Source organism: Vulpes lagopus, chromosome 7, assembly GCF_018345385.1.
Source record: "Vulpes lagopus strain Blue_001 chromosome 7, ASM1834538v1, whole genome shotgun sequence".
NCBI lineage: Eukaryota > Metazoa > Chordata > Mammalia > Carnivora > Canidae > Vulpes > Vulpes lagopus.
In genome coordinates this window covers 21,140,556-21,159,528 of record NC_054830.1, presented here as the reverse complement: position 1 = coordinate 21,159,528, position 18,973 = coordinate 21,140,556, and the positions used below count along the sequence as shown (strand labels likewise).

The 18,973-nt window shown below is 55.8% G+C and overlaps 1 protein-coding gene across 4 annotated transcripts; it reads left to right on the top strand.

The window, feature by feature from the left end:
- The first annotated feature begins 1,360 nt into the window (after positions 1-1,360).
- Positions 1,361-17,498, top strand: ITIH4 (inter-alpha-trypsin inhibitor heavy chain 4). Of its 4 annotated transcripts, XM_041761743.1 has the most exons (24): positions 1,372-1,793; positions 3,107-3,267; positions 5,311-5,415; positions 5,538-5,700; positions 5,835-5,945; positions 6,277-6,390; positions 7,054-7,170; positions 7,427-7,595; positions 7,704-7,829; positions 8,014-8,195; positions 8,276-8,461; positions 10,495-10,634; positions 10,891-11,045; positions 11,568-11,594; positions 11,830-11,883; positions 12,041-12,094; positions 12,353-12,472; positions 12,969-13,115; positions 13,236-13,262; positions 13,352-13,468; positions 14,572-14,746; positions 16,764-16,918; positions 17,046-17,142; positions 17,304-17,498. In XM_041761743.1, exons 1-24 carry the CDS (start codon positions 1,482-1,484, stop codon positions 17,371-17,373), a joined length of 3,084 nt encoding a protein of 1,027 aa, XP_041617677.1. In that variant the 5' UTR covers positions 1,372-1,481; the 3' UTR covers positions 17,374-17,498. The 4 variants fall into 4 exon arrangements, with proteins under 4 accessions (XP_041617678.1, XP_041617677.1, XP_041617680.1 ...); XM_041761744.1 differs by lacking the exon at positions 11,568-11,594 and having other exon boundaries at positions 1,361-1,793; XM_041761745.1 differs by lacking the exon at positions 12,041-12,094 and having other exon boundaries at positions 1,383-1,793.
- Positions 17,499-18,973: the final 1,475 nt, after the last annotated feature.

The window sequence follows — 18,973 nt, the reverse complement described above, 5'->3', positions numbered from 1 at the left end:
CCAGGGGGGCTGCAGAGGCCTATCCCCCCATCATGGCAAAACCACGGGCTGTCCGGGGCGGGACCAGCAGGGCCCGGGCTTGAGGCACTTGACTCGGGCTGCTGCCTGCAGGGAAGCTGGGCGGTCCCCTGGGCAGGTCGGGCTGGCTGCTCAGAGCCTTTCCCACGTCCTCAGCCAGCCTGTCCTCCTGGTATAGCTGTTTCTAGGCTGGACCTGTGCTCTCTGCTCTGTGGAGCAGGCCTTGTATGGGACAGGGCTGGGCCTGCTCACTGTGCTCCTTGGGGAAGCTCCTTTCTCAGACCGCTGAGGAGGTGTGAAGCCCGTATTATCCCAAACATACTCAGAGCCACACGGCAGGCAGCACAGACGTGCATACAGGTGCTTCTGGCTGTAGTCGTGCTAAGAAAGGGGAACATTTACGGGCAGCCAGAGACAGCTCCAGGGACTCTACGCCCTTTACTCAGGGCTGGATGCTGCGGGTCTGATGGAGGAGACCCCTGGGGGCCAGTCACTGCCTCAGAACCTTGTGTGGGTCCCCAAAATGGCGGCTGTACCCCACCCCACGCCAACCAGTGTCGCCAAGACATCTTCCTCCTTTGACCCAGGGTTTGGCACCTGGCCACACTCCTGAAGCAACCCCACCCCATCCATGGCCAGACTCGGGAGCTGGGCTTCCCCAGAGCTGCCAGGGACACAAGCACCAGCTGCTTCCAAATCCCTCAAAATGTATTCGCTTCATTGCTATTTGTTATAAAAGCAGCATTGCAACTTTATTGAAGGATAATTGAAAAAAGTTACTGGTAATCCTACCCTAGGCCCTCCGGGGCACTCCCAAGGGTCTGGGCTCAGGACAGTGGCACTGCCTTGGCCAGCCAAAGGCCCGGCCTTCTCACGCAAGCCATGACTCAGGGGCTCCCTCTGCCCGGATGACCCCATCATGGCCCCCCTGAGCTCACACACCACCACACTGAACCACCCCCTTCTGGGTTCTGTTCCCTGCTCTCCTCTCAATACATTCCCCAGGGGGAGACCTCCACAGGCCACAAGATGCCAGGATCTTTATGGCTCTCAGATTGTTTTGCCAAAGTGCAAGTCTTGTTCTAGGGACCTTGGAAGTGAACAAAGAGCCCTAGCTAGATGAATGGGGCCCAACAGCAACCTGACCCAAGGACAGAGAAGGGGTCTCCGTCCTGCCCTGGCCCCAGCAGATCTACCCTAGTGGCCACCCAGTTCTTCTAGGGCCCCCACAGCCCAGCCACACTAGGCTGGCATCCAGGCCACCTTCCTCCTAGAAGCCACTGCCTAGCCCACCCCCTACCCCTAACCCACTCCCCCATTTTGAGCCATCCCTGTCTCTCCCAGGCTGGGCCAGGCTGCTTCGCTGTTGTGGCTCCCAGACCCAGGGAGCCTGCTGGTGGAATGGCTGGTATGAGGGGTGGTAGCAAGCCTGGGATGATTCTGGACCTTTCAGAAAGGGTGCCATGCCCAATTCCCATCTGAGCCTGACTCAGTACATGTTCCTGTCCCCAGCCAAGGTCCATGGGACATTCACAGTTTGCTTATCTGAGGCCACTGCAGTTTTTGGCTTGGAGATCCCGATTTCCCAGAAACCGCCCCCAGAGGGGTGGGACAGCAAGCATGTACTAATTCATTCACCACTTCCTCTGAAGTTCAGAAGCAACCTGCTAGCCCCTGGGGCCAAGATGAAGGCTTCGGGCCCTGGCTGCACCTGTGGCATCATGCTGGTCCTGCTCTCGCTGCTGGCTGTCCTCCACGCGACCACTGCCCAAAAGGTAACGGGTGTCCACGGGTGCCTGAGTGGGAGTGGTGTGAGCTGATTCACAAGAAGGTTCTCTGTGTGTGCAAGTATGTGCAGACAAGTGAGCGTGGATCAGTGTGTGTGCAAAGAAGCGGTGCTGACCGTCCACCGGGCCCTAGCCTGGGGCTGTATGGCTACTCTCCCACTTGATAGAAGGGAGACCTTCTTTCTTTCTTTTTTTTTTTTTTTTTAATTTTATTTATTCATTCATGAGAGACACAGAGAGAGAGAGAGAGAGGCAGAGACACAGGCAGAGGGAGAAGCAGGCTCCATACAGGGAGTCCAACGTGGGACTGGATCCCGGGTCTCCAGGATCACACCCTGGGCTGAAGGCAGTGCTAAACCGCTGAGCCACCCAGGGATCCCACCTTATTTTCATTTTACAGGGTGGGGGCATTGGGAGTTGGGAGTGCAGCTCAGCCAGTTGCTGCTGGGAGCCAGTGGTGGGTGGGTGAGAATGGGCTTCATGAGCCCAGCTCTACCTCTCCTGGCCGAATGGCCTCTGGGGAGTTATTTACACTCTCTGTGTCTGCTTCCTCATCTGTAAAATGGTAAAAAGCTCTGAAGAGCTTTTTTGTGAAGAGCAAACCTGTAATATCTAGAGAGAACTTAATACAGTGCCTGCCACCAAGCAGAGACAGACCACAGGCCACCCGTCCCGTCCCATGCCTCGGTGCTAAGCTGCGTGTGCAGCTGGACATACCATGTGCAGGCAGCAGGTGTGCAAGGCTGCCTGGGTGCACACGTCCTTCCTGGGGGGACCGCAGGCCTACAGGAAGAGGGCGTGGGGCCGGGGAGAGCCACGGCTGTGGGGCCAAGGGGGGCAAAGAGGAAGGCAGTTATGAGACGGGGCCTCGTCGCCTGCAAGTTTCACAGTTCCTGGAAGCACCTGGTGGGAGAGGGGCAAGTCCCAGTTTCCATGGAGGCCAAGGTCACCAGAAAACACAGAACGTGTTCACTCCTCTTGCACGGGGCAGAGCTAAGATCAAATGTGAAGCTGTCTGACCCCTCCAGGGCCTCCCGCCCGAGGAGAACGTGAGAGTCGCCTCGCAGACACAGGGCTCGGGCTGCAGAGCCACGGCCTGACCCCCGAAGCGGGGGAAGCAGCACTCACAGCGCCCTCTGCTGTGAGACGAGTGTTCACATGTGAAACACCTCACTGGGTTTGGCCTGGTCATTGGTTCAGTTGGGGTCAGGGGCCAAGGGCAGGGCCCCCTCTGAAAGAGCTCTGTCTCACGCTGAGGTGGCATTGAAACAACCCCATCCCCTCCCCCCTCACGGGTCCAGAATGACATCAGCATCTACAGCTTCACCGTGGACTCCAAGGTCTCGTCCAGATTTGCCCACACGGTCGTCACCAGCAGGGTGGTCAACAGGGCCGAAACTGTGCAGGAGGCCACCTTCCAGGTGGAGCTGCCCAAGAGAGCCTTCATCACCAACTTCTCCATGTAGGTACCTTCCTGCCCTCTCTCCTGTTGCCCTCCTCCAGCCCAGCACCATGGCACCATCCTCCCTGGAGACATCCTGCCAGGAAGAGGAGCCCTCTTCCTGATGTAAAATGTGCAGGGATGGATGCCTTAGGTGTGTGTGCTGTGCCTGTAGACGGTACAAGGAACCAGAGGCTTCACCCATGAACTTCATGTGTTCTCAGAGATGTCCCACCCCTCCACCCTTCCCTTCATCCCTCCCTCCCTCCTTCCATTCATCCCTCCTGCCATCCATCCCTCTATCCACTGTCACCAAATGCTGCCCGGTTGACAGATGGAGAAGCACAGCATCTTGGTATCTTTGCCTCTGAAGAGTATAGAGCTGGGGCATTCTGGGGCAGTCACAAAGGCAGAGCCAGCTCAGAATACAGAAGCCTTCCTGACTCCCGGGCTGCCCCACAATGGAGCAATGCCTCAAGGAGGGGGATCTCCTTGTCACGGGAAGTTCTAAGCCAGGCTAGTCCCCTCCCTCTTACCTGGGATGCTGCAGAGGGTATTTCTGCTCTGGGTCAGAGGCTGCACTGGGAGGCTCCTGGGATTTCTGTTTGACTCTGTGGCTCACTGCTGATCCTCACCTTGCCCTCCCCCAACCTTCCTGGGCTGTTTTGCAATGTTTGCCAGATGCATGAAAACCCTCTCCATCTGTCCCTGGCCCCACAGGAGAGGTAGTGATAGAGGGCAGGCCAGAGAGACACCGATCCCAGCAACTCAATAGAGGGGCAGAAAGCAAGCTTCTCTCAGCTGGGGTCCCTAAACTACCCTGAGACCTCTGAAAAAGTGCAGTGGGGCCTGGGTCCTTGTGGTTGGCTCCTTCCTCACTCCCTACCACCCCCTTCAGCATTCCCTGCTTCTCCTAACCCTGCAGCCAGGGCCTGTGCTGCCCAACTTGCAGTGTGAGCACTGCAGGGTATACCCAGCCTCCCACATGGGTGCCAAGGCCAGTAGGTGGCTAGGTTCCAGGCACAATGCGTGTGCTGAGAGCCCAGGGCCAGCACCCCTCTCTGGGTCCAGATGGTGTTGTTGAGGGAGATAGGGAAGTGGGGGGCAGGGTGCTCTGCTCTCTGACCTGGCAGGGCACCCCAGCTGGGCATCTGGGAGGAGGAGCCCCATCTCTGGCCCAGAGTTCAATTATGACCAGGAAGGTCAGGAAGGTGAGGAGGAGAGACACTGGGTCCTAAGGCCTTGGCTGCACCCTCCCCGCCCACCCCTGCTCACTCTCACTCGTTCATGCCACTTCCAGTGGGACAGGCGTGTATGCTCGCTAACATCCCTACTCACCTCACAAGGAGGATCTGGAGCAGTTCTTTTCCTTCCAGAGGAAAAGCCCCGGCAGTTCTTTCTAACCCCAAAGAACAGCCATTAGGATTGTGTCTACAGCCCGGGAGACCCGTCCACCAGTTGTCCAAAGCCTATTCCTCCAGAGGCCAAGCTCTGTGCAGAGTGCCCTGGCCGTGCTGGCGGGAAGAGGGGGCAGCTGCAGGGGAGAGGGATCCAAGCCTTTCAGACTTGAGTTTCCTGCTGGCCTGGGAGCCCAGCACCCTCTCCCGCTCCTCCACCTGCCCCACAAAGCTGCACACAAGGCTGGGCGCACGTCGCCCCGGCAAGCGCTTGCTGGTGACTGACCCGTTCCTCTGGGAGTGAGCTGATGGAGCGGGCAAGCTGGAGTGTGGGGCCCGACCGCCGGGGCGGAGGCCAGGGCTTACCCCGTCCTGTGTCCTCTGCGGCCTTCCTCCCCCGTCTGTTCGGTGAGTGGGTGTTTACCAGCCTGCACACGCTTCGGGGTAGGGGGAAGCCTGGCGTAGCTTGCAGAGGCCCACCAGCCTTCAGCCGGGGCCCTGCACGGAGCCTGGCCTACAGTAAGTACCTTCCAGGGACAGGCTCCGGGAAAGACAGGAGTCAGTCTGTTGAGAGGCGTAGCGAGTCCAGAGAGGCTCCGTGGAGGGGATGGGATTGGAGTGGGCTGCCCCCATCAGGCCCTCCACAACTGCCACCCTCCTGCCCCAGGATCATCGAAGGTGTGACCTACCCAGGGAACATCAAGGAGAAGGCTGCGGCCCAGGAGCAGTACAGTGCAGCTGTAGCCAGGGGAGAGAGTGCTGGCCTCGTCAAGTGAGCCACGGATGGGGTGGGAGGGAGCCCCATTGCGGGGGCGGAGGCTGCCCTGCCTTCAGCCTCCAGCGGCCATGCCCTACCTGGCCTGGAGGGACAGACCTGATGCTCCCCTCCCCCAGGGCCACTGGAAGAAAGACGGAGCAGTTCCAGGTGTCGGTCAACGTGGCTCCAGCTGCCAAGGTCACCTTCGAGCTGGTGTATGAAGAGCTGCTCAAGAGGCAACTGGGAGTGTATGAGCTGCTGCTGAAAGTCCAGCCCCAGCAGCTGGTCAAGCACCTGCAGGTACTGCCTCCTCCACGAAGGCCTCCAGGAAGACACCTGCTATGCTGGGAGCAGCCCCTCCTTCCCCCTCTGCCTCCTGTGAGGCCCACAGCCCCAGCTCCCAGCCGACCCAGCACCTCCCTTCTTGCCTCCAGATGGACATTCACATCTTCGAGCCTCAGTGCATCAGCTTTCTGGAGACCGAGAGCACCTTCATGACCAGCGAACTGGCGAATGCCCTCACCATCTCACAGAACAAGACCAAGGTAGGCTGCCACCGTCGGTGGGCAGTGGTCTCGAGAGGCCTGTTGTCGGGCCAGCCTTAGGAGTCTGTCTAGAGAGCGGGACAGTGGGCAGAATGTCTGAGCTGGAGGGACTTTGGAGGGCTCTGTCCATGCTGCCACTTGGCAGAGCTGGAGGATGAGGCCTGGTGGGTGCTGGTGTGAAGCCTGAGATGGAGAGAAGGCCATGGGCAGGAGCCTGAGGGAGGGCCCCAGGGTGGGGAGGGCAGCCAGCCTGGATCCTGCACATCTTGAGCCCAGATGGGGATAAGGATGACCATGGGGCTCCTCCCAACTCTGGCCCATCCCTCCCCAGGCTCACATCCAATTCAAGCCGCAAAAGACAGCGGGACAGCTGGACAAAGTCCTGGATGGCAACTTCATTGTCCGCTATGATGTGAACCGGACCCTCTCTGGAGGCTCCATTCAGGTGTGTGGGCTCTAAGGCGAGAGTAGGGCAACCAGAAAATCCATCCGTGCTCAAAGGCCTGACCTTGCATGTTCTAGAAGGAAAGGCAAAATAACTGCCCCTATGTATCAGGGTGAACCAGTGGCATCACAGACTGAAAACAAGTAATTTTGTTAAGTGGTCCTGAATCAATTTTCTTTTGGAGGCACAGAAGTTTCACCTCTGCTAAAGAGATGCCTGCACAATTTCCCTTATTGTCTTGGCTGCCAGGAGGCTCACAGTTCAGTTTTATGCTCAATGGCAGTAGCTTCTTTCACATAAGTTTCTGGCATCATTAGGCTTTACCTTTACACTTTTGATGGACCTTGTTTTTAAAGTTTTTATTCTTTTGGTGGATCTCAGGTTTATTACATCTGAACTTTTTAGGGTAAATTGCCTCAAATGCTAAAACAAATAGGAGTAAAGTGGAGTAAAGTTCTAGTGGGCCATACGTGAGCAGGGAAGGCAAGAGAGGGGATGGACTGAGCTATAGAAGATGGTGAGGATTTGGGGAGGTCAGCAGTGGGTCAGAGTCAAAGGGGGCAGCGTGAAGAGAGGAACCCAAGGATTAGGGTGAGAAGGCTGGTCTGGGGCAGGGCAAGGCTGCCCCTCTTACTACCTGGGTTTATTTCGCTCTGATCACAGATCGAGAATGGCTACTTTGTGCACTACTTTGCTCCTGAGGGCCTGCCCACAATACCCAAGAATGTGATCTTTGTCATTGACAAAAGCGGCTCCATGAGTGGCAGGAAGATCCAGCAGGTGAGTCCCACTAGCCAAGGGCATGGCCCTGGGAACTCGCACATGCCTCACGCCCTTGGCTCTGGTCCAGTAGGCAGACTCTCCCTCCTCCATCTTCCTGGGGAGGGGGCACCCAGAGAGTGAGATTGGTCAGAGTGTGGGCAGGGCCTGCCCCCGGAGCAGGGACCATGGGAGCCCGGGAATGCCAGCCCAAGTCCCAGGAGCCCCAGGGAGGCCCTACTCACACACCCACTCTGTCTCCCACCCTCCTGTCCAGACCCGAGAAGCCTTAATCAAGATCCTGGATGACCTCAAGCCCAACGACCAGTTCAATCTCATCAGCTTCAGTGGGGATGTGACTTACTGGAAGCCACTGCTGGTGCCAGCCTCGCCTGAGAACGTGGACCAGGCCAAGAGATATGCTGCCAACATCGAGGCCCAAGGAGGTCAGCGCCTCCGTAGCCCTGCAGCATGGGGGCTTCCGGGGCAGTGAGCCTAGCATGGGGAGCTGGGCTGGAAGCCACCCTGAGAATATGTGCCCCCCTCCCCGCCAGGGACCAACATCAACGATGCAATGCTGACGGCCGTGCGGCTGCTGCAGAGTGCCAACCAGAAGGAGCTACTGTCAGATGGGAGTGTCTCCCTTATTATCCTGCTCACTGATGGTGACCCCACCGTGGGTGAGGACACTGCTAGCAACCCCAGAGCACACCGCCCAGGGGGGGTCACTGGGGTTCTTGCCCAGCTTGCATGGGACCTGAGGTGGGGGTGGTTATCTGAGGCCCCTCTGGCTGTGAGATTCCAGAAATGTCATTGAACAAATCACTGTTTTCTCACTTCCCCTTCCCACACTGCTGGGTCCAGGGGAGACCAGCCCTGCAAGGATCCAGAAGAACGTGCAGAAAGCTATAGATGGTCAGTACAGCCTTTTCTGCCTGGGCTTTGGCTTCGATGTCAGCTATGTCTTCCTGGAAAAGCTGGCACTGGACAATGGTGGCCTGGCTCGGCGTATCTATGAGGACTCGGACTCTGCCCTGCAGCTCCAGGTGCCAGAGCACCCCTGGCGGGCTGCATAGGTGAGGCGGGCACACCCCGCCCGGCACTCCTGACACCCCCAACCTTACAGGACTTCTACCAGGAAGTGGCCAACCCATTGCTGACAGCAGTGACCTTTGAGTACCCAGACAATGCTGTGGACAAGGTCTCACAGGACAATTTCCGGCTCCTCTTCAAAGGCTCCGAGATCGTCGTGGTCGGGAAGCTCCGGGACCAGAGCCCTGATGTGCTCTCAGCCAAAGTCAGAGGGCAGCTGGTGAGGGTGGCCGCCATCCTGCAGGGGAAGTGCAGCCGGGGCCGGCGGGCTGAGGGCTGGGTCTAGAGCGCAGCCCTGTCGGGCTCCAGTTGACCTCATGCAAGTCACAGTGCTCCCTGCCACTTAGAGATGACAGTCGTCAGTCTGCACCGTTACTGGGCCTGAGGACACTAGTGCCTGGCACTCCCTCCTGTCCTCACACTGGTCCTCCGAGGCTGTGGTTGGGCAGGGAGGCCTGTTCCCGTTTCACAGATGAGCGGGCTGAGACCCAGGCAGGGCAGGCAACTTGCCTTGGGCCCCCTGCAGCGGGGCAGGAGCCTGGCTCCCCGGGTGATGCGCCGTCCCTGCTCAGCCCTCCTTGCCTCTGTGCCACAGGAGGCCCTCTCATTGCACAGACAGAAACGGCACCTGCTCGGTGCCAGGTCCTTCTCTAGGCCCTGGGGTACGATCCTCACAGGAGAGATGGTGCGGGTAAATCATCACACGAACAAGGAGCTGCAGGCTGCGATGGCCCTGACTGATAAGCCTGGGGACTTGGGGGGCAGCCCTGGGAACCCAGACCTGGTCTGGGAATCGGGGAGGGCTACCCGGAGGAGGCCCAGCTGAGATCGAAGGATGATGAGGAGGTGATAGAGGCCAGATGGTGGGGTGACAGAGGAATGTTCTGGGCTTGCACGGCCAGCAGGCAGTGTGTGTGGGAAGAACAGCGGGTGGGTGAGTCCGAGGGGCCTGGGGGGCGCAGTGCCCCACCTCAGAGGAAGTAGCAAGCCGTGTGGCCAGCCTACTGGATTCAGGCCTAGCTGCTACCTCCCAGAGGTGAGGCCTGGGGCAGATCACTTAACCTCCCTGTGCCTCAATCTCCTCTTGTGTAAACATCAGAATAGGTCACCCTACCCACCTTGTAAGGCTGCTGTGGGGATTAACGTCTGGCCCCATGTAAACACTCCATTCACGTTAGCTGCTAATATGAACCTGAAGGCCAGGGGTTTCCCAAGTGCAGAACTCAAGGTGACTCAGGTGGTTTACACAGACATCTTTGTTTTAGTAGTTGTGTATTTATTTTAATGTGTCTCCTGAAAAATAGAACTTGAACGCCAGACCTAAGATTTTACAGGTATGATTGCTCGGGACAAGGCCAAGTAAATTGTATTCATCTATTTAAATTTCATTTAAGGAAAACCGTCAAATAGCTGTATGTGTGGACAGGGCAAAATTCGTGCAGGTGGCCTGCATGTGTCAGTTTTGGGAGACCAGGCTCTGGGTGAGACAGAGGAGGTGCCTCCAGCAGGGATAGTGGGATCTGATCCATAATAAGGTCTTCGGCTGCTCTGGGGAGCGATGGTGAGAGAGGGCAGGGTTCCTCTGTCCCCAGACCCCACTTCCCAGACTGCCGGCTGGGCAGCCCGAGACCAGAAGGCGCCTCCCTGGGGAAGGAAGCAGCAGTCCCCCCAGAGCTTGGCACCATCCCACAGAGCCCAGCCCCAGCAGAGGGCATCGGCTTGGCCAGGGGGCAGCTGGTTGGGGCGGGTGGGGCCTCAAGCCCTATCAGGGCCGTTGATACCTGCGTTCTCTTCTAACTCTGCTGCTGACTGCAGGAGGAGGCTCTTCCCTCTTTGTCCCCAGGGTGTCTGTTTTTGGGATGAGCATGGAATGCATCTGGGCCCCCTTTCTGCCTCCATACTGCACTTGCACTTCCTTCCTGCTACTGTTTCTACACTAGCCAGGGGTTCAGATCCCATTCTTATTTCCCTTTCTCTGGAAAGGCCAGTCTGCCCTGAGCTCCCAGCTCTGTGACTGCCATGTTGCCCTTGGAGAGTTTGCTGCCTTTTATCCCACATTCTTCCCATCTTGGGGGGCTCTGTGGCTGAGCCTCTCATGCCCCAGACTCCCTCCCCAGTTCCAGCCTACTCCAAGGAAAGGCGGTCCTTGCAACCAGCGCATGGAAGCTGTCCTAGTCCAAGCAAGTTTCTGTGGGAGCGCTCGGGAATGGCAGGCCCTCACTACTCCTGCCCGGGCTGGGCCCCTCTTTTCAGCACATGCAGAACATCACCTTCCAAACGGAGTCCAGTGTTGCAGAGCAGGAGAAGGAGTTCCAGAGCCCCAAGTACATCTTCCACAGCTTCATGGAGAAACTCTGGGCATACCTGACCATCCAGCAACTGCTAGAGCAAATGTGGGTAGCCCACACCCTCGAGGGCCTGCCAGGGCAGCCACACACAGTCTGAGCATCTTCCCAAGCTTTCCTGGGGAAGGGGCGGCGGTGGGGGCAGCTGGCATGGGGTATCTCCCAGGCACGGAGAGAGGAGGGTGTTGGCACCATGTGTGAGGTTCAGACTTTCCCAGTGGGAACCTTCCAGAAGGAAGGGAGGGAGGACCTGACTAGGCATCCAGGGAGGACCTGCTGAGCCTCTGATGCCTTCAACCTACAGCATTTCAGCGTCCGATGCTGAGAAGCAGGCCCTTGAGACACGAGCTCTGAACTTGTCACTCAGCTACAGTTTTGTCACTCCCCTCACATCCATGGTGGTCACCAAACCTGAAGGTGAACAACGGTCTGAAGTTGCTGAGAAGCCTGTGGAAACAAGTAGGTGTTAAGAGTAGGACCCCAACCTCTTGGGAAAACCAGTTTTTTTTTTTTTAGATTTTGTTTATTCATTTGAGGCACAGAGAGAGGCAGGAGAGAGAGGGAGAGAGAGAGAGAGAGAGAGAGAGAGGCAGAGGTAGAGGGAGGAGAAGCAGGCTCCATGCAAGGAACCCAATGTGGGACTCGATCCCAGGACTTCGGGATCACACTCTGAGCCAAAGGCAGATGCTCAACCACTGAGTCACCCAGGCATCCCGGCAACCCAGTTTTGATCCAGTGTTCTCCAGAGCCTCCCTCCCTCCCTGGCCATATCCCAACCTAGACTCGGACCCTAATCTCCCAGGAGCCCCAGGACACTCATCCCATTTCACTGATGAGGAAGCTGAGACCAGGGCTCCTGACCTGAGTTCTCCGCACCTATTCAGTGCTGGGGCTGAGAAGCAAGGTTAAACAGAAGTACTTTACATTTATTGAAATCACTCCAACAGTGTATTTGCTTTTCTTTCTTTTTGCTTTATCCAGGAAACAAACACAAGAACTTTTATACCAGTAAGAGCCTAATTCCCTCAAGGGCTGGGCTGGGGGATGGTTGGCTGACACAGGGCCTAAGGCACCGGCCCCTGAAGTTACTGGCCAGGGCCTCTCCAGCCCAGCCCTGCTGCCAGGAGGGGGCATCGTCTGCACTCAGGTCCTGTCCTGGGTGCTTAGGAACACAATCCCTGTTCAGCTGGGGACCCCAGAAAGGTATATCCAAGAAACAAATCCGCATTCCTCTCATTTCCAGGTCATCATTCTTTCTCTAGATTTCCTCCTGTGGGAGACACAATGCACAGAACAGGTGACAAAGGAGGAAAGGGATGGGGGTGGGGGTAGATTGACAGGACCTTGATCCCAGTCACATACAAGACTCTGCGCTGATTGTTGGGAGAGTGATTTGCCTGGTTCTCTAGGCTGGTTGGCAGGGCTGGGACTCAAGTCTAGTTATATCTGATTAGGAGGCATCTATGCAGACTCTGTCCTCACTGAAAGAAGAGGCTATAGAGGACAAGGTACTTTGACTTGGAGGCTGGAGGGCGGGGGGCTTATGTCCCAGTGGCAGGGGGTGCGGGAATTCAAGAAGGGTCCATTGTTCCCACTTTGAATTTCTCCTGGTCATGGAGGGAAAGGCTCCCAGAATGATGAGTGTAGGGAGGGGAGCCATGTGCCCTCTCCACATCCCTCTCCTGGACTGGGCCCCAGAGCCCCGGTTTTGGGGACCCATGACACTACTTGAGAGAAGACTGCATGTATCAACTTTTCCAAAAAAGGTCCTCCTGGACCTTCCAGGAGGATACCTAGTGACCCATGGAGAAACAGACTCCGAGGACCTCCTATTGCTCCTCTTCATCCACTCTACCATACACCTGGGGAACCAGACAGGATGTTGGGTAAGCCACTTTCTGACCCTCTGAGGGTCTACTTTCCTCAAGATGATCATTTAACAGGGCCATAGAGTTGGAGAGGTAAAACATAAAGCACAGAGCTGGACACAAACCAGGGAGAGTCGCTGTGGGGCCTGACATGACATAACTTGCCTTTATTTTCACTGAATTGGATTTATTACACTCTGGAGGCTGGCTCAGGATGGAACCTTCTAGAAAGGGAAGGCTTCCTCCATTTTCAAAGTCAACCGTGAACCCTTGAGCTGTTTCTGATTTCCAAATCTGGACTCAGAAACAGTGCAGAGCAAGGCAAGACCCTGTGTCCCCTCCATCTTCCCTTATAGCATGTGCTTCTGTTTGCAAATCTCATTACAGAGACTCTTCTAGTGTGGCAGGGGTTGAGGGGCTGGGTGGGTGGCGTGCTCATTGTTCTCAATCCTCATTGTCCCCTTCCTTTCTGTTTCTGGCTGTCCCTGCACTATGCCTGCTTTGGCGCCACCAGCCCCCTCCATTCCCGGTGAAGCGCTTCAAGTTGAGGATTTAAGAGCCAGAGATGTCGCCCCGGCCAGAGCCCCTGCAATAGCTTCTGACCCTGTAACAGGGCGACTCTGGGAGAGGAAAGCTTCGGGGAACTCTACAGACTTGTCACGTGAGTTTCCCAGTGTTGAAGTTGAGAGACCCCTGGCCACACGCATCCGGGTCTCTATCTTTCAGCACCCCCCCACCCCGGGGAAGGGGCTCCCTTAACCTCGACTTCTTCTTCTTTCAGAACGAGCCAAGGCAACCTCATCTCCAGGTAAGTTGCCAGCTTCCCTCAACGCCCCCTCCTTGTCCTTGCCTCCTAGCCCGCCCTACCCGCCTTAGGAAGCACACCTGTTGTCCCAGCCCCCATGCAGGCACCTCCAGTCATTCTGATGCTGCCTGGACAGAGTGTGAACCGCCTCTGTGTGGACATCAAGCACTCTCAGGGGCCAATGAAGCTGCTCTCAGACCCTGACCAAGGTGAGAGGTGCATGTCTGGTCATTCCCCCAGAGAGTCCCAGACACCACTCATACCCAGCTTACTACCCCAGAGACAATGATGGGACATCTGCCCATGGAGACACACCTTGCCCTGTGCAGGCCTGTCCCAGATCCTGGCATGGCCACGCCCCTGAGCACCGACACTGGCACTCATACATCCACCCTGCAGACTCCTCCCTGAGCACGACATGTCTGCAGGGCTGGGTAGCCTGGGCACTCTGAGGTGACCAGATGTGGACTTGCCCCCAGGCACTGCCATACTTTGGGAGTGGGGAGACAGACTTGGGCATAGGCGAACTCAGTGGTTTATAGTCAGTGCCTAGAGCGACATGGAAGCAAACCCAGAGGAGGAGACAAGAGCTATCTGGGGGACAGGAGGGGCTGCACAGGGTCATATAGGAATGACTGACTGGGCCTTGTCAGACAAGTAGGGACCCACTGGGTGGAGGAGGGGAAGGCAGAAGCAGAGCCCTAGAAGGTGCTGGAGGAGGGTGTGGAGGCGGCAAATGGTGAGGAGGTAGGTGTGTGCTGGCCAAGCCTGCGCCCCCGGCCCCTAGAAAAGTCTTATTGGTTGAACTGAGTGTCAGGTCAGATGCAAGGAGGCACAGCGCTCAGGGATGCTCACACACACCTGCAGAGCCAGCCAGAATCAATGAGCATCTATGGCTCCCTCGCTCCTCCCAGGTCCCCACAGTCTGTCACTCATCCCGCCTGGCCCATAGTCTGTTTGCTCACAGAGGAGGGGGGATACCACCCCTCTTCATCTTGCTCTTGGCTGTAGCACCTCATCAGGCCAAGCACACCAGAGGCTTTACACACATTCGTCGATTTCAAACACGATCTCCCTTTTCAGAGGGCTCATCCCGAGGTGGTCATCACTGAGGATTTGGGGGCACTTCCACAGCCATCTGAAACCAAGGGAGGAGGGGAGAGGTCGTGGGAGCCAGCTCCCAGTGTGAGGGAGTGTTGGGGAAAGGGAACCAAAGAGGTCAGCTGGTGAGAAGGGGTCTGGGTGGATCTCGGTTCAGGCCAGTGCCCAGCTAGGGCCACGGCTTTGACCTCTCTGCTCCCGGCCTGCTCAGGGATTGAGGTGACCGGCCAGTATGAGACAGAGAAGGCCCAGTTCTCATGGATCGAGGTGACCCTCAAGAACCTCCAGCTGCAGGTCCGCGCCTCCCCTGAGCACGTGGTAGTGACTCAGAACCGAAGAAACTCTGCCTACAAGTGGAAGGAAACGCTGTTCTCCATGATGCCTGGGTATGCCCCTGTCTGGGGCCCCTTGAGTCCTCCACCCCAGGCTGGGTACCGCTCTGGCCACATCAGTTAGCTGGTGACAGTGCAGACAGGTGACCTGAGCCCATGGACCTGGGAATGAAGTGGCTGGGCAGGAGTTTTCTGCAGTGGGCTGTGCCTGCAGTAGGAGCAGAGATGCAGAGAGCCCTGCACCATACCCTCCTGCTCGGAAGGGTACTGAGCCGTTATGCTAGGACCTGGCTGCCCTCATACCTAACCTAGGTCACTGTCCCACGTGGGGCACAGCGTGGTTTAGAGCTAGCTCTCCCGCTAATCCTGTGTGACCCTGGGCAGGCTGCTTAGCCCCTCTGAGCCTATTTCCTCACTCATCACCCGAAATAATCACCTGGCTCTGAGTCAGAGGGCTGAGCAGATGATCCAATGAGAGGATGCGGTCTGGGAGTACTTTGCCCATTAGACAGCGTGGTACCCGCTGGGCACAGTGGAGGGCAGTGCTGTCAGTGTGGTGAAGTAACGACAATAATGAGAAGCTGGAGAGCACTGCCCCCTGCGGAAGGTTATGAATGTCATCCTTAGCATACTCCTGGAGCCCTGATGAGGGACGACAAGTCCATCTGGCATCAAACACTGGGCAGCTGGTGGGTAATGCAGGAGGACTGTGACCTTTTCTGGGTGGGGCTGCCCCACCATAGGGCCTTCCAGAGGCAACTGTCCAGTTCTGGAGGTCACAAGAGGCCTGGGAGTGGGGCTGAGGACCCTGTCCCTCTTTGAGGAGCACCCTGCAGTCCCATGGCCTGCACCGAATACAGAGAGCCTTATCCTCTGCCCTCCAGAGACGGGTTGCCACTTGAGAAATGAGTGCATGCCTGGAAAAATCCAAGGGCTTAACCTGAAAATCGCCCAATTTCAAAAGAGTTCTTAAAGTTTACTATTATCTGATAAATGCACAAAGAATGACAGTCTTTCTGTGCCCCAGACATGAACACTACAAGATAGAATAAAGGGACACCTGGGTGGCTCAGTGGTTGAGCGTCTACCTTGGCCTGGGGTGTGATCCAAAATCCGGGATCGAGTCCTGCATCAGTCTCCCTGCATGAAGCCTGCTTCTCCCTCTGCCTGTCTCTGCCTTTCTCTCTTTCTGTGTCTCTCACTAACAAATAAATAAGATCTTTAAAAAAAAAAAAAATCAAAGGTAGAATAAAGAATTCCTATCACTTGCAGCAAGAGAAAGTCCGAATATTTTCATGAGCTACGGAAGATACACATAAAGGAAAACAGACCACGTCTTGTACATTAAATACAAGACAGTGCAAGTTTAGAGCAATTCCATTGAGAATAAACTCAGAGTAGGGACGCCTAGGTGGCTCAGTCGGTTGAGGGTCTCCCTTCAGCTCCGGTCATGATCCCAGGGTCCTGGGATCAAGTCCCACATCAGGCGCCCTGCCTAGTGGGGAGTCTGCTTCTCCCTCTTCCTCTGCCCTTCTCCCTGCTTGTGCTGGCTTTCTCTCTCTCTCTCTGTCTCTATCAAATAAATAAATGAAATCTTTAAAAAAAAAAAAAACTCAGAGTAACAGCAGGGGTCTATTCAACATGCTTAAAAGAGCCTGACATTCCTAAGAAAACCAAAACCAAAAAGGTAAGAATTTCAAAGATTATCTTAAGTTAAAAAGGACAGGATAGAATGAAAAGGGACTTGCTCTTCTAGATGTAAATAACAATAATCATCAGAAGAAAGCGGCACTGGCCATAAACACAAAAGGGACAGAGTAAATGTGTCAGAGAACTGCCTAAATCATATAAGAGGAATTTATGGAGAAACCAAATCTAAGAAGACCAGGGAGGGAAAGGAAGCACTGTCTCATTTTATAAGGAATGCGCCAGATCTCACTAAGTTAACGTGGGTCCCAGTTTCCCAATGAGGGGATCGGGCCTGAGGCCGCAGCAGGAAGGCCGGAGCCCAGAGGGCAGCCCCCCTCCCCGCTCCCACCCAGACTGCACAGGACATTCGGTTTCCCCGCAGCCTCAGTATGACCATGGACAAGACGGGGCTCCTGCTGCTCAGCAGCACAGACAAAGTGACCGTTGGTCTGCTACCCTGGGACGGCCCTGGAGAGGGGCTCCGGCTCCTTCTGCGGGACACTGACCGCTTCTCCAGCCACGTCAATGGGACCCTTGGTATGCTGCCCGGGGCTCTGGGCATCCTCAGAGGCCACCTCTGCCGGCGAACAGGCGGTGCCCTTCACCTCAGTCTCCCAGGCTCCCTCTGTCTTTATTCCTTGCTGACCAACCCTTTGTCTCTCAGGCCAGTTTTACCAGGACGTGCTCTGGGGGCCCCCAACAGAGGCCGATGACAGCAAGAGAACACTGAGGGTTCAGGGCCGTGACTACTCTGCCACCAGGTGAGCCTGGCCAGGGGTGGGGGCCGAGAGGCTGGGAGCTGGGCTCTGGGGACCCTGAGACTCTCTGTGGTCCCCATATCGAACCCAAGCTGTCTCTGTCTCTTCCCATCACACCTGAGATTTGCTGACCACCTATCTTTTTGTCTGTCTATCCATCCCAGATTGGTCAAGCTGGATTACCAAGAAGGATCCCCGGGAACAGAGATTTCCTGCTGGTCTGTGGAGCTGTAGTTATGTGGGAGGGGTTAAGCCCACCCCCCATGCCACATGACTATGACCAGAGGGCCGCCCGCGGGGCCTGGGCTGGGACAGGGAGCAATATTTTAACTCGTTACAAATAAAGAAAGGTGCTGTAATCCCAGGCAGTGGGCATCTCTGGTTGCATCTGGCTAAATCCCACATTAGAATTAGAATCTTAGAATCTTCCACCATGACCCCCTCAAAGGCCTGTGACCAGTAAGACCTGTGAAGAACTTTCAGTCCGGTCTTTACAAGTAGAGAAATTTAAGATTTAGGGAGATTAAACCACCTATTTAAAATGTTGCTCCAGACTCCAGCTGGGGATCTAGGACAGGAGAACATCAAAGGTTTCATCTGCTTTATGGTCACTCAGTCCATGAAAACCAGTTTTGACTTTAAAAAAAAAAAAAAAGGGATCCCTGGGTGGCGCAGCGGTTTGGCGCCTGTCTTTGGCCCAGGGCGGGATCCTGGAGACTCGGGATCGAATCCCACGTCAGACTCCCGGTGCATGGAGCCTGCTTCTCCCTCTGCCTATGTCTCTGCCTCTCTCTCTCTCTCACTGTGTGCCTATCATAAATAAATAAAATTAAATTTAAAAAAAAAAAAAGGGGATCCCTGGGTGGCGCAGCGGTTTGGCGCCTGCCTTTGGCCCAGGGCGCGATCCTGGAGACCCGGGATCGAATCCCACATCGGGCTCCCGGTGCATGGAGCCTGCTTCTCCCTCTGCCTGTATCTCTGCCTCTCTCTCTCTGTGTGTGTGTGACTATCATAAATAAAAAAATAAAAAATAAAAAATAAAAAATAAAAAAAAGAGGAAGCGTGAACTGGGCAGAGGTTCTTATTAGAAATAAATATCCTCAGGTGGGCACAAACTGGGCAGACGTTCTTTAGAGGCCAACTCCCCCGAGGTTCTCAGCAAGCTCCTGGGCCCCTTGGCCATGGGATTTGCATGACACAGTTTGATTCTCACACCTGTACTCAGGGCCAGGCCTGTCTGCTCATTGCCTTGTCAAGAGGCTAGTACTGGAACAGAAGATACAGAGGGGAGGCCCCAGGCCCAGGAAGGAAGCCAGCGTCTGTCCCCAGGAGCCTCTAAGCCCATGGACGCACTCCCAGATCCTGGGCTGCTAGGGGTCTACTCTCCCATCCTGGGTTTAGGCACCCCAAAGATTCCAGCCAACTCCTGCAGAGCCAAAGCATATTAAAACAAACAAACAAACAAACAAACAAACAAAAAAAGCCTTTATAGTTAATCTACACCTATTTTAAAAATGACACGTCTTTGGCTTACAAATAAAAAGCATAAAGAAAACAAAGCAAAAACCAAGAGAATGAGATCGAAGAGAAAAGGCAAGCAGGGAAGACTGAGCTCAGAGGAACCGGGCAGGGCAAGGAGCCTCAGCACAGAGCTGCGTCCCCCGCATCCTGGCAGCCAGGAGAAGGCAAGAAGTGAGCTTGTCAGCTCGCTCTCACGGAGCAAACTTGATCACCAGAGAAAAACATTCTTTCTCTGCTCCAGAGCTTTACAGAATGTTTGCAGAGTGACTCTTTCTAGAAGGGGCAGAGGAGAGGCCAGCGGGAGGGATCTCTA